At 34.5% G+C, this 14,654-nt stretch overlaps 2 protein-coding genes across 8 annotated transcripts in view; both read right to left on the reverse strand.

Annotated features, from left to right (window-relative positions):
- TTN (titin) overlaps positions 1 to 14,654 on the reverse strand; it is a 239,716-nt gene that overhangs the window by 127,970 nt on the left and 97,092 nt on the right. For 4 of the 7 annotated variants that reach the window (XM_052675513.1, XM_052675512.1, XM_052675511.1 and 1 more), the window contains 10 exons: positions 14,259 to 14,336; positions 13,347 to 13,421; positions 13,087 to 13,161; positions 12,745 to 12,828; positions 12,435 to 12,494; positions 12,063 to 12,140; positions 11,765 to 11,842; positions 7,895 to 8,224; positions 5,952 to 6,029; positions 5,673 to 5,750 (listed from right to left, as the gene is read on the reverse strand). The exons of the other annotated variants lie outside the window; for them this stretch is intronic. In XM_052675513.1, the coding sequence (XP_052531473.1) occupies positions 5,673 to 5,750; positions 5,952 to 6,029; positions 7,895 to 8,224; positions 11,765 to 11,842; positions 12,063 to 12,140; positions 12,435 to 12,494; positions 12,745 to 12,828; positions 13,087 to 13,161; positions 13,347 to 13,421; positions 14,259 to 14,336 (1,014 nt within the window). The remainder of the gene's footprint in view (positions 1 to 5,672; positions 5,751 to 5,951; positions 6,030 to 7,894; positions 8,225 to 11,764; positions 11,843 to 12,062; positions 12,141 to 12,434; positions 12,495 to 12,744; positions 12,829 to 13,086; positions 13,162 to 13,346; positions 13,422 to 14,258; positions 14,337 to 14,654) is intronic. 7 annotated transcript variants of the gene reach the window in all.
- LOC128076963 (uncharacterized) lies at positions 2,802 to 5,664 on the reverse strand. Its single transcript, XM_052675568.1, has 5 exons — positions 5,377 to 5,664; positions 5,096 to 5,182; positions 4,434 to 4,514; positions 4,077 to 4,175; positions 2,802 to 3,852 (listed from the first exon to the last, which is right to left on the reverse strand). Exons 1-5 carry the CDS (start codon positions 5,594 to 5,596, stop codon positions 3,746 to 3,748), a joined length of 594 nt encoding a protein of 197 aa, XP_052531528.1. The 5' UTR covers positions 5,597 to 5,664; the 3' UTR covers positions 2,802 to 3,745.

Here is a 14,654-nt window from a genome sequence, read left to right on the forward strand (position 1 = left end):
GTGGGAAAATGGCTTGACTGCTTGACAGACTTCTTTTAATTTATACATCTACTTGTTTTCAATACTTAGATATAAAATGTTGTTAATACTCTGACAGCAAAAATTAAATCTTGGAGGTCATCCTCCAAATGCCTTTGCCCTCAGAAAGAATTTGTCCAAGTTTTGATTTGTTAAATAGGTATTCATCTTTAATAATTAAGTACCTTAATCCCAGCCTTTGACAGTACTGAGAAAAAAATAAGGTATTTGTCAAATCAGAATAGGTAATTTACTGCTTTTGGGGATTCTGAGAAGACAGAAGTCTGCGTTTTCAAATTCCTCTTAAAGCTCATGTACCTTTAGCTGGCGGAGCTTCTTTTTTTGGAACAGGAACAGGTACTTTTTCTTCTGGCAGAGGTCTTTTAGGCACCTCGGGTTCTTTAAGAAATATTTCAATAGGGATTTTAAGTTAGTTTTGAGGAATTACAACAGATACAAAGACAGAAAGCAGAATAATCACTTAATTTAGAATAATTATCTATGCCATCAAGAGAACAACCACTAGTCTCAGAACTTGATGGTAGCTAAGGAATATAAGTGTACATCTTTCTGGTACATTTCAGATACAGTTTTGATTGGCATGGTGGATCCTATGATCGTATAATCACACATATAAAAGAAGGAAAGCCTTGCTTGAATTTTAACAGCTCCATGATTCATTGGAACTAAAATGTACAAAAGAAACACATTGATACATAACAGTATTGAATCCAGATTGGAGCTGAATTGCATCAGAAAAGTATCATTTACTTTGTTCGTATCACATCTACACTGGTTCAATCTTTCCATTCCACTCTGGAAAGAATTCCTTAGTAATAGGGAATGGATTTATCATCATCAGCTGCAGACAGAGTAGTACAAATGGGGAAAAATATAAAGAAGGAGGCTTAAGCAGTAGCTTAAACAGCAATGATAAGAATAAAGAAATCATGACATGATGTACCTATAGCTGGTGGGATTTCATAAGTTTCCTCATATGCTTCCTCATATTTCTCATAGATTTCTTCTTTCTCCCTAAACTCATACTTCTCATAGATATCTTCCTTCTCTTCAGCCTCCAGTTCATACTCCTGTTCCTGGATTTCTCTGTATCTCTCAGGTAATTCAGGTTCCTCGTATGCTTCAATTTCTTCAGTTTCCTGAACCCCCTCAAATTCTTCAATACTTTCATACGTCTCATACTTCTCATACTCTTCATATGCATATTCATATTTCTCTGCTGCAGGAACAGGAGCTGGAGCAGGGACTTTCCGAATGGGTTTCTTGGGTATTTCAGGCACTTTAGAGATGGTATTATTGTTAGTACACTTACAGTTATTTCATTTCATTTACAGTTGGACAAAACCATCCATACAGAACAGAAAATATTTGTGATAACCACAAGCACTATTTACTTCAAAATTTAAGAATATGCTCCAGAAATGGTACATATTCCAGAAGATTTTAGGAAGGAAGAGGAAAAAAAAAAGTTTGGAAGAAAGAAAAGTATCTGTACCTTTACTTGGAGGTGGTTCTTTGGGCTTGGGAACAATGGCTGGTACTTTCTCTTCCGCAACATCTCTTTTACGCACCTCAGGGACTTTAAAGATATGATTTTCTTTTAGCAATTAGAAGGAAAAACTTAAAGCAATATAATTAAAAACAAACACATGGACAATAAACAGCTTAATGACTTCACAATGCAAACAGTGATAAGAGTTTTAACGTAAATCAGAGCAGAAATCTCATACAACAGAGAAAAGTTAGAAAGAAGAAGCTCAAGAGTCTTTTTAGCATGAATACAAATGATCTGGAGCACGTGTACCTTTTGCAGCAGGAACTTCCACTTTTTCAGGAGGGGCAACAGGTACCTTCTTTTCAGGAACAACTTTCTTAGGCACCTTGGGTACTTTAAAGATATAACCTGACTTCAGTGTTCTTGTTGCACAGTTTTTAAATAGACACAAACCGAGACACTTTCCAACAGCAGAACAGAAACTCAACAGTGTACAGAAAGGAACAGTGAAGTGACAAACTCAGTACAACACAGACATATTAAAAAGTCTTGTGCTAAGCTCAGCTTGTATGAAGAATGCTATCTATCAACAACAGAGCATTTACAAATGCAATACCTTTTTCTGGTGGAACCGGCACCTTTTTAGGAACAGGTACCTTCTCTTCTGGAACAGGTTTCTTAGGCATCTCAGGCACTTTAAAGATATATTTTCAATTTAGAATGTCATCAACCAGAAGTAACAGTAAGACTACAAAAAACATAGATATATACATAAAAACATATATATACATATACATAAAGAAATAACAATAAAGGACATGGGCAGACTTTTTGAAGAAGTTAAATTGTTTTGGAGATTATTATTTGTCAGGAATCTGATAGGCACTCTGAGACATTGATACAGAAAGACAATAAGGACACAAAAATAACACAAGTAACAAGCAGCATAAAACAAATGTTGCTACTGAATGAGAACAACAAGAGATAGCTTTCCTAGTTATTAATTTATATATCTTTTGCTGGACGAAGGTCCATTTTGTCATGAGTGGGCACAGGTATTTTTTCTTTTGGAGTAGGTTTCTTAGGAATCTCCAGCTCTTTAAAGATATTATTTTGCAAACAAATTTTAAAACTACTTTCAGAACACTGAAGACACTAAGAAACATGAAACAAGACCACAAACTCACCAATACAACAGTTAAGATTTACGTAGAGCTCAGAAAAAGAAATGAAGTACATTAATTAAGTCAAAAGATCTCATGGATAACTTGCAAGCAGTGTTGTACCTTTTGCTGGTATGGTTTTCTCTGGAATAGTTTCCTCTTCTTCTTTCTCAGGAATAAACATAGGAACCTTTTCTTCAGGCACAACTTTCTTTGGTGCCTCAGGCACTTTAAAAGATATTAAGAACTTTTGCAATGTTCCAAAGAAAAATTGATGACGTAGAACAAAAAGACACCAACTCTAAGATAGTTACTATAACAGTAAGTAACACAAGGGAAACTCAATTCATTACTTTCCATTCCTTTTATGAAAATAGCAATTTGATTATGAGATTATGTGAGAATTTGCTTTCGCCTAATTCTTATACTTAATTATTACCAACTGTATTACCAATGTAAACTGCAAATGAGTGGTTGTAGATTTTTTTAGTTTCTAACACATATCCTATAATTGTTTTCTTTTCAATTTTGTTCTAAAAACTCAGCTGCTTAGGTAGACTTTGCTCAGCTTTGAAGAAGAGGTTCTGAGTAATCTGCTTCCACATCAAATTTTGCATTTAGGATCCATCTTCTGGTTACTTACAGAGCCAACTGTGTTTTGACTTTTTTGTGTGTATTAGTTAGTAGGCTTGAGACTATAACATACACTTTCAAAATATATGTCAGAATGATCTCCATGAATTGAAGAATTTTGAGATAAAGTCCCACAGGACATTATTTCAGGTACTTTGTTGAAACATTGTGAGTCAGGAAGATGAATTCCCACTAACAATATCACAATGAATTCTTTAATTCATGGCAAACATTTAAAATTGAAAACAAATAAATCATTCAAGACCAGATTTCTCAGCCCACGGAAGCCTTACCTGAGATCTAGCACTCCACTATCTACAGTGGAGTAGCAGTGTGCTAGAACCTGGGATGTGGCTTCACATGACTATAAACCGATTCTACTGCAACATGAAAATATAAGGAAAGAGAATTATCTTCACACACTGCAAAATGATATACCTTTAGCTGGAGGAATTTTCTTTACTTTAGGAACTGCAACATGTACTTTTTCTTCTGGTACAGCTCTCTTGGGCACCTCTGGCACTTAAAAGATATTGTTTTGATAAGAATTTTTCTATTACATTTAGAACATCACAACTACTACACAGCTACAAAAAAATACAGAACAAGGGTCACAAACAACCATAAGATGAAGAAAACTTCCTTCAAAAGAATAATTAAAGTTTACACCCAACTTAATCACTAGAGATGAAGATCTGATGAACTGAACAGAGCTTTCAGGTAATTTTCAGGAAGGAATGTTGTACCTTTTACTGGTATTTCTGGAATAGCTTCCTCTTCTTCCTCTTCTTCAGGAATAAAAGTAGGTGCCTCTTCAGGAGCAGGTCTTGGTATTTCTGGCACTTCTGAGGTAGTATTTAATTGTAAGAAACTTAGACACAATATCAGGAGCAGAGAGAGAACTTACACTGAAGCTGAAGAGCACAAATTAGCAAGTACATAGACAACATCAGAAGCAGAGAGACAACATACAGAAGCTGAACAGTGCAAATTAGCAAGTACATTTTTAACAATCTGCTATGATACTACAGTTATATAATAATAACAAACATACAGAAACAACAAGAAGCATTTTGCACAAATTCGCCGATGAGAAGAGATACCTTTGGCTGGTGAAGGCTCTGGCTTTTTATGTACAGGGACAGGTACTTTCTTTTCTGGAACTTTCTTGGGCACTTCAGGCACTTTAAAGACATTGTTGATTAAGAAAATAATTTTCAGTGTAACATAAAATAACTGTGTAGCTGACATTAAGATAACTACACAAACATGATACATTTAATTGTGTATGATAACTGTTCTCAAAATAACAACTACAGATCCCTCCACAGATATAAATTTATAAACAACTAGTTGACTGCATTGTAAGTCAATGTAGTAAGGCTGGGGGGAAATCTGGATGTTTAGGTACATTATCTTTCAGAGCAGCTGGTTTTGAAACTGCAAGTATTTTAAAATAACTTAGAATTGTAAATAGCTATTATCTTTTGCCCCACTCAAAAAAAAAAAAAAAAAAAAAAAGCCACAAAAAGGAGACAATACATGACACAAACATGGAAATTTAGAAAGTGTAAAGTAAATATATCACCCATGTTCAACATAAGTGTACATAACACAGTCACAATACAGTGTTCTGATAACACACAGGGCAATGAATGGTTCAGTATGAAATACACTAAGAAGAGGAGTGGGTTTGTTGCTTGCAGTCTTCTAAAACTGGAGAAACAAAACTAGGGTTACTTGTTTGAACCAGAAAATGGTGTACCTTTGGCTGATGGAGGTTCTTCCACTTTTTTAGGTACTGGGACAAGTACTTTCTCTTCTGGCACAGGTTTCTTTGGTACTTCAGGAACTTTAAAGATATAATTGCAATTAAAGAATTTGATTTTTGAACCACCACGCAAAGAATCAATAAAAATTGAATGAATCTATTTGAATGACAAAACGAACACACAAGAATAGACTCTTCAAACTACATTACATTAAAGAACACATGTGAACGAAGAACTTTGCTTTTTAAAAATATTTGGCTAAGAGCTGATATACCTTTAGCTGGTGGAAGATCCTTCTTTTTCTTTACAAGAATTGGAACCTTCTCCTCTTGCACAGGTTTCTTTGGCACTTCAGGAACTTTAAAGATATTATCATAAAATAAGCCTGGAATAAGCAGCTGCAACACCATGACATAAAAGCCAATAACACTAAACATTTTAACACAAACACACAGAATGACAGTTCTTAAGACCAATAATCCTTTTGCTGTCATCTTGCTTAATACAAGTGAGAAGATAAATGAAGTCTAGAAGACCTTTCTGATTACATATAATTATAAGCTGCTATACCTTTAGGTGGGGGAGCTTCCTTCTTCTTTGGCACCTGGACTTTCTTTTCAGGTTCAGGTTTCTTTGGCACCTCAGGCACTTCAAAAGATTATTTTGGTTAAAACATAACTCACGAGCTATTCAAAACAGAGAATAGCAGAAAACAGCAGCGGAAACACATCAAACAGAGCCCCCTCCCAAAAGAAAAGAAAAGAAAAAATAATGCCCAAGTGAAGCATCTGCAACATGGTGTAAGTTATATATTCAGAGAATGCCTGCTAACATCAAGTGATGATATACCTTTTGCTGGAGGAACTTCCTTTTTCTTCAGAACAGGTATTTTTTCCTCTGGAACAGCCTTCTTGAGCACCTCAGGCACTTGAAAGATACCATTAATGTCTTAGATATTTACTGCCAAAACAACAGGAACAAACAAGCAAGAATTCCTAACACAAATAAATCTCAAAGTCATACCCAAAACGAACAGCTATAATTTAAAATGATTTGAGCACAAAGACAAAATAAAACAGAAAACAGATCACATTCATTGCTGTTCAGCCTATCCTCCCTGATCAGCCACAGATGCCACCAAGACATTTTCTTTTTTAGTTCAAGAATTTACTTGTTGATCCAAAGACTGAGAAAGGCAGGATGTGGCTTTTTAGAACCAATTAAAGATAATAGTGGGGAAACTAACTAAAATACAAATTCAACCCTTTCCTCAATTTTTGGAACAAATGAAAATGCTAACAGTAGATGAAAACAAACTTTGTAATAAGCACTTGCTTTAAGTGCAGTATTAATATTTAGGGTTTCACTTTTCTCCTTACTTTCTTCTAAAGCTATGATCCTAACACTTCTAAGACATTCAACAGGCTACACTTGATCATGCTGACTGCATCAGTTTTGCACATATATCAAATATATATTGCTGATTACATTTTATTCTTCAAAATTTTCCAAGTGCTACCAACATGCTAAAAGCAAGTGGACACAGTTTACCAATTGATTCAAATCCAACAGAGAACTGGACAAATAACAAGCACTCAGCAGTTCATACCATAATTTGTTGGTTAATGGCATCAAATCAAATCCTGACTCAGCTGAAATAAGCACAAATTTTCCATTTAACTGCACTTTCAACTAAAATGTATACTAATAGTTATTGTACTCCACAATCCAGAAGTATTCATGTAAGTTTTATGTCGATGTGAGGAGAATGATCACTTGCTGAGCATATTGAAGAAAGACTGCTGCACATACAGGTTAATTTTAACTGCTGAGATTAGTCAAGAGAAATTTTAACCAACCGTAATTTTCCAGCTCAGGAGAAACCTCACTTTTGCTGTGTGCAGCATGGCCTTTTCTTTAATAGGAAAATTGTACTAATCAATTTATTAAAATTATAGAGCAAACAACTTTAAATATAATTTTTACTCATTAGTTAGTTAAAAAAATTTTTTTCAACTTCCTTATGGGGAAAAAACACTATGGGTTGATTTGATTCATATCTGGAAAATATGCTTTGTGTACTCTTACACAATTGCATCATATTGGAAAACTGGACATAGTCCACGTCTTTATATTAAGACGTAGGAAGACTTTATTACTAAGATCTTGGCATGGTCTAGTTTTCCTCTCTAAACAGTAAATAACTTGTTCACTCTGTTCTAACAATGTTGAAATTTTATACCATCAACATAAACATGATTTCTGAGGAAAATATCTAAAAATTAAGGGGATTGAAATATGTCAATTTAATTGAACTTTAATATCTTTTGTTTCCATAAATAAATACACTAACAACATTTACAGAATTTTCAAATAATTTTGAGAGGAATTCACAGAGGCTTGTGCTCTTAAATGACTTATTTTCAATTACCCTGGCCATTTGCTAGATAAAAATATAGGGTTTTTTTGTTACACTTCTCACGAGCAATTCTAAACATTTCAAGCACAGACTGACAGTGGAATTTGACAAGGACAAAATAAAGTCCAATTAAATTGTCTTGGTTATATAGACTTCATGTGAAAGAGGAAAGAACATTTATGACTTGGAACATTTAAATTTGTGGAAGTAGTGAAGTGTAAGCATATAGCACACTTTCAACTCTGTATCCTAATCCTCAAAAGCCTTGGAAAAGAGCAATCTGTGAAGCACATCAGAACACACTGAGACAAAACTATTCTACATTAACAGAAGATACTTCTCATTCTTGCACAGTCCTAATATTAAAGTATACCTCTAACTGGAGGTGGAGCCTCCTCTTCATATTGGGGAATTTCTGCCTCCTCCTCCTCATACTGAGGAACTTCCTCTTCATAATAAGCAGATTCTTCTTCATAATGGGTGACTTCTTCCTCTTCATATTGAGGAACTTCTTCATACTGAGGAGCTTCTTCCTCATAGTGACTAATTTCTTCATAATGTTGGACTTCTTCCTCATAATGGATTACTTCCTTCTCATATTTGGTTACTTCTTCATATTGTGGAACCTCTTCTTCCTCCTCATCCTGAGGAACTTCAATATACACCTTTTCTTTTTGGACAACCATCTTGCGTACTTCAGGCACTTAAAAAGATATCAATTAAAAGAATTTTAAAATTTAGCACATACATCTTAATAATACTAAGGATCACAAGGCAATGGCAAGTAAGAATTAATACCAGAGGACAAACAATTCTCAAAAAACAGATTGGTACTCACTATACATGGAACATACAGGACACAGAAAAGGTTTATATCATATTTCAGTACTTCATTCAGTATACCTTTGGCTGGTGGTCTTGGCATTTTTTTAGGAGGAGAAATTGGTACTCTTTCTTCAATGATAGCCCTTTCTGGTACATCAGGCACTTAAAAGATACAGTATATGTATATTTAAGAATCCTTAGAAGTGGCATTTAGAAGAAAAATATTCTTGTCAAGACAAAAAAAATCATACAAATACATGGTTAATACACAAGACAATTGCACTTATTGACAATGGACATGTAATTACAGAACTAAAGTAGGCTGTAAATCAATAAAAAAACAATAAATGTTTCAAGATCCCATCATAAGTGTTTGAGATTATTTCTACTTCATCCACTGCTGCCAGCAGTGAAGTTAAGTCTGCTGATGGGAAAAATTCAAAATCCATATTCAACCAACTACAAAACCACTAAATTCCATTTGCATCCTCTTTGGCTGTTCTTCTCCACAACAGTGACATCAGTAACAGAACAAAGTCTCAATCACTGTTAACAAAAGGTCTGCAAAGAAAACTCTAGATGAAGATGGGGGGAGCATGTAGAAAAAAACTGAGTGAGTGGATAAGAATGGATAAGATCCCTAATCTAATTAAGGCTAAAAGATTTCACTGTTCAGTGAAGAAGGCATTTCTTTTCTGTCATTTGTTTTACATAATGCCTGGTTTCTTCAGTAATGGCAAGCAACCACTCTATAGCAGCAAAAAAAGTTCCAAAAGATTAAGATGTGAATATGCACAGATTTTAAGATTCAGAAAATTCAGGAAAGAATGCATACTGTGTTTAAAAAGCATATTCTCTTCTCTTCCAGCAACAGTGTATGGGTTTTACTTTCTGGGACTTACTAATCTATATCAGGGGAAGGTGCACAGAAAATTACCGTAGTATTGTAACATCTGGGAGGCAGCAAAGCTTGCTAAGTTTGAGAATAATTTTGACCTTTATTCTGTCAGATCTGAGATCTTTATGATCTTTAAGGATGGAATCCATTCCGTCAATGGCAAATCTGACAATTCCCACATGCTTCCTTCATGGCAAGCTACAGTGACTGTAGATGCAGAGGGAATGGGATGATGTGAAGACTACCAAGCTTTTTAAAAGTTCTCTGGCAGAGTTCTTGATTTTTAATTGTAAGGGCCAAGTACATCTCTACTTGAAATCTTGAAACTGACTGGAACTGGTAACTTTGATTGATTTGATTACAAAAACTGCATTGTGAGTAAATACTCTTCTCAGGAAAAGCAGGTTTCTATGGATTCTTTTATCACAACAACACTTCAATTTGCTGGGAGAACAGGTGAATTTGATATCCTTTTGTTTTGACCCTTATTTTCCAAAAACAGCTGGTAAATTACAAAGACAGTCCTCTTATATTTTCCTTACAGTATTCATGATCAGCCTGTCCCCAAACCATTCTCCAGTAGATTAAATAAATTATTTAAACTTCACATTGATGTGGTTATATTAGTTTTTCAATTCATACTGATATATTCAGGGTGATGATAATTTTATCAACAGCAACAGGAGCAAAAATAGTAAGTATGAGCCAGCTTGTGAATAATTTTCCACAAATCAATAGATTACTTCCCTAAGTAATATGGCAATTAATTTTCTTTAAGAGCCATGGACTTCGATTAAAACCCTCCACCTGGTAGGTCTGACACATGAGATTATGCTAAACCACAGCTGCCTTGTTTTCCCTCAAATGTCCATGAGATGGCAGGATTTGCAAAGGAGGGTCTAGTGAAATAGTTGAGCTTTCACTCTAACAATAAGCCAGAACGAAAAATTTAAGCCTTTTTTGAGACTTAAATATTGCTCTGCGATTCCTTTGGTATTCTACAAGCTTCATCTTTAAGATAAACTATTCACAGAAAAATAGATTATATTATGGTGTCTTCTTCTTTTTCTTTTCTTTTCTTTTCTTTTTTTTTTCTTTTTTTTGCTGTCAAATGTAGATTTGGACCAAGTTTGTTGAGTCCATACCTGTGTATGAAATCTCCTCCTTTGTGTGAAGAGAAACAGACACTTCCTCTGACATAGCCCAGTGTTCTTCTTCTGTTGGTACTTTAAAGATAGAGTCTAGTTTAATATCTTTTCTGGCACAATATCATGTACAAATACATATCCCATTAAGTGTTTCTTAGAAAAGTGATAATTATTTCCAGACATCTCTCACACCCGAAGTAACTGGGGAAAATATCTCCAGTGTATTACAAAGATTCTTTTAAGAGTCCCTTGGGGGATGCTGTTGGAGCACTAGAACTATAAAAAAATGTGCCAGCATGTTAGGTTTTAAGCTCTCATGGTATTGCTTTAGGGAAGTCTGTTCATAGATTAATCCATGGGCAGGAGTACCTTCTCGTGGTGGTGACACTTTTCTTTTTGGAACAGCAACACGTACTCTTTCTTCTCGGATCATTTTCTTTGGCTCTTCTGGCACTTTAAAGACAGTAGTTGTAAGAATACTAAATTCTTAAAGAAATAATGTATTTCCATACAACGTCCATACAAAAGAATAATGGACAAATAATTACAAGGGAATAGAACAGATCTACACATCAACAATACTTACAGTAAACACAACAAAAACAACACACAAACATAAAGACATTTAAATTCACAGAGAAACTGACCAGCTGAATTTTTAATACATGGTGGCTAGGAAGGCACTGAGTATTTGGGAGAATATTCTTTTGGAGGTGTTCCAAGAATAAATTCCCTAGAGCTAGTTCCTTTGAAACATCTGACAATTTTAGTAGCAGTAGAAATATAAGCTACTACAGTAATACAGAAAACGTTAGACTCACATACAGTGTAAAACACATCAAAAAGCAAACTGCATAAACACACAAAATGAATATGCAAAGATAGAGATGAAAGATTTCTCTAGGTCCTTCAGAAACATAATTTAATGACAAAACACATGACACTGAACACACATGAAAAAATTACATTTCAAAACCAAGATCAGAGAAGCGGATCACATTTCTAAGACTGAAATCTACCACTCTGAAAATTGACTATGTTCTAAAACATTTATATTATTTTTCTAAATGTGTTCACATTTATTCTCTAAATTGCTTCATTTAGCTCTCCAAAGCACTTAAGCAGCCATTGTAAACAATGAAGTTACTAGCAGCTTAGAAAATGCAAGGAATGCAGACGTGTGACTGTTCTCCATCACCTACTGCATTTTTTGCAAGAGAGAAGACCAAGTTCCTTTCTCATTTATAAAGCTCCTTCTCATTTATAATCAAGATGATAGAGAATGGAATATTAGCCAGGCAGATGATGAGTGTGATACATGCATATATCTGACATTTAGAAGTCTTCTCTACTTTGAAAAGAACTTAGATACCTTTAGCTGGTGGAGCGGCCACTTTCCGTGAAACCGGAACAGGAACTTTCTCTTCTGGCACAGTCTTCTTGGGCACTGCTGGCATTTTTAAAATTTTTGTTTGTTTGAAAAGATTTTGACTTAGTCACAAACATTATTAGATGACAAAACACAAAAGCAGAGACCTGATAATTCTTTAACTCAAATGCGCAAATGACAACAAACAACAACAAAACAATTTGTGCTATACAATTATATGCAAAAAACATAAGTCACCAGATAAAAATGCTTTCTTATGTAGCTCTGAAAAATTATATACCTCTTTTGGGTGGAGCCTCATCTTTTTTAGCAACCGCAACTTTTTCTTCTGTGATAATTTTTCTGTGCACTTGAGTCACTTTGAAAGAATAAGAATACTTAATTGTAACATTTGATGTGAAGACGCATGGAGTTTTTTTGTACTTCATCTGATTTTGCATAAAAGAAAATGCTTAGGAAACTTCAACAACAAAAGCGAGACATCACAGAAGAGTGTACTTCAAACCACAGAACAAATAAAGTAAACAGTTGGAAGAAAGGAGAGATGCAAAGAAATCACAGATATGAGCAAGTAAGAACTTTTATGTAAAACACCCGAACACGAATACTGCAAGACAAACAAGAAAACATTTCATGACATTATTCTGTTTACCTTTGGTTGATGGTGGTTCTTCAACAGCTATCTCAAAAGTGGGCACTTCTTCTGGACGTTCTTAAAAAAGATTGTGCAACTTTAGAAAATGGGATTGACCTCACCAACAGACATAACAAAAACATATAAATGCCTCCAGCAAGACACAATCCATAGTCCATATTGTAGACAAACAGACATAAGTACATGCTTAACGCTTAAGAATTTTGGTTTGTGGGTTTTATTTATCAGCATGCATGCATGTCAAAGAAGGAACGTAGGAATAAATTTATTTATTTGTTTATGCAAGTGGACCAAACAACGGATATACCTCTTGATGGTGGAGCCTCCACTTTCTTAGGAACAGGGACAGGTACTTTCTCTTTCGGAGCTACTTTTTTATGAACTTCAGGCACTTCAAAAATATGAGTAAGATGGGAAGATGAGAAAGAATAAGTTGTAACGTTTGTAATTATCTACTACATTACTTTTTGTCATTTTTTTATAGTAGCAATTTACTGAGTTATTTTTCATAGTAGAAGATGGAATTTCAGACAATAACTCATCATTGAAAGTAGACAATATCCATGGCAGCATAAAAAGACAGTATGATAAACATTATCCCCTTTAAGAGGTGCATATAACATCATCCAAATGAGGAACTGTCTTATACCTTTAGCTGCTGGAGCTTCCTTCAGAGCAGCTGGAATTTCTGGTTCAGGGGCAACTCTCCTAGGCTTCTCAGGCACTTTAAGAGATTACAACACATAGTTTTACAAAGAAGAATAGTATCACTTTAGCATACAGACATTTCCTTAATGTAAAAACCCACAAATGTACAGAAACACATAGTGGCAACATATACTCAGAATAATGACACAAAGAACACTGAAACAGTAACAACCACTGTTTTTAAATGAAAAGAATGTATACCTTTAGCAGGTGGGGCTTCCTTTCTTTTAGGCACAGTTACCTTCTCTTCTATGTAATAAGACTCTTCTTCAGTCACTTAAAAATAGTAAAATAAAAATACTTGAATTTCAGTACTAGACATCTATTACTGTCTTTACAACACTGGTATGAAACAAAATATTTGTAAGACAAGAGTAAGAAGTGAGAATTACTAAAAGACATCTCTGGTGTCTTTTAAAATCTAGATTTTTTACCCTCCTGCTCCTTCTGAAGCCAGTGGAACAAGTCCAAGCAACTTAAGACTTATCTTGTATTTCTGTGAATTTGAAAATCCGGCATATGAAGTGCCAGATCAGAACTTTCCATTCCTGTGTTTGTTAGTACACTATCAGAACTTGTCCACTTCAAGAAAGCTTCCCAGATACTTATAAAAAAAATCATTAATTCATTGGATAAAGTTATCCCTTGTAAATACATGGTGTTGCTTTTGAAGAAAATTGAGATAATCGATATAATGCTACTGTTCTTCGCAGAATTATTTTAACACAGATAAACTCAAATTGGGAATAATTTTATCAGTTTACTGTGAAATGGTATAAGAAACTGGAATACATCAAGAGATTCTGAAGGGTCTTTACTTCATCCAGAAAACAAAGTGAAAGAGTAATTTTCAACATAGAGTAAGTGTAAAAAAAAAAAAAAGCAAAAAACAAAGAGACACCTTATTTTCACTGTATCAAATCAAGAGTAATTACACTTCTCAAAAGCAAGACAAAGTGAAGACAGTATTACAGTTTCTGAAATATGAAACTTAAGGCATATTTGTGCAGCAGTAAAATTTCCTTTTATATAGAGTAGATCTTTATGCTATTTTTGATACAAAACAAAACTTTATTTTTGTTGTTGTCTAGTATTCTTGAATTGTGATCATACCTTCAGAAACCTCCTCTCTGTGAATGGAAACAGATACTTCCTCTGCTTCTTCTTCAGACCACTCTTCAACTATTGGTTCTTTAAAGAAAATATTTAGTTTTATTATTTCTGGTGAATGAGTAGATGGTTCAATGGACAGACAAGGTGAAGATCACCTCTTAAAAGTTCTGTATAACAACATACATACTGTATAGAAAGTGCTGTGCAGACATTCATGATCTGCACTAAGTGACCCATGTACGATACTGTGTACTGCTGTCTCTCTCAAATATTTTTCACAGGTCAAATGTCAGCCCATCAGGATGCCTCAACTCCCCAGACCTCCCCCTCACAACAGCTGATGTGGGGAAAGAATTAGATGTTGTTACTTGATCTAGCTACATGAAAGTAAGAAGG

This window comes from Tympanuchus pallidicinctus, unplaced genomic scaffold (genome assembly GCF_026119805.1).
Source record: "Tympanuchus pallidicinctus isolate F22 unplaced genomic scaffold, pur_lepc_1.0 scaffold15, whole genome shotgun sequence".
Classification (NCBI taxonomy): Eukaryota; Metazoa; Chordata; class Aves; order Galliformes; family Phasianidae; genus Tympanuchus; species Tympanuchus pallidicinctus.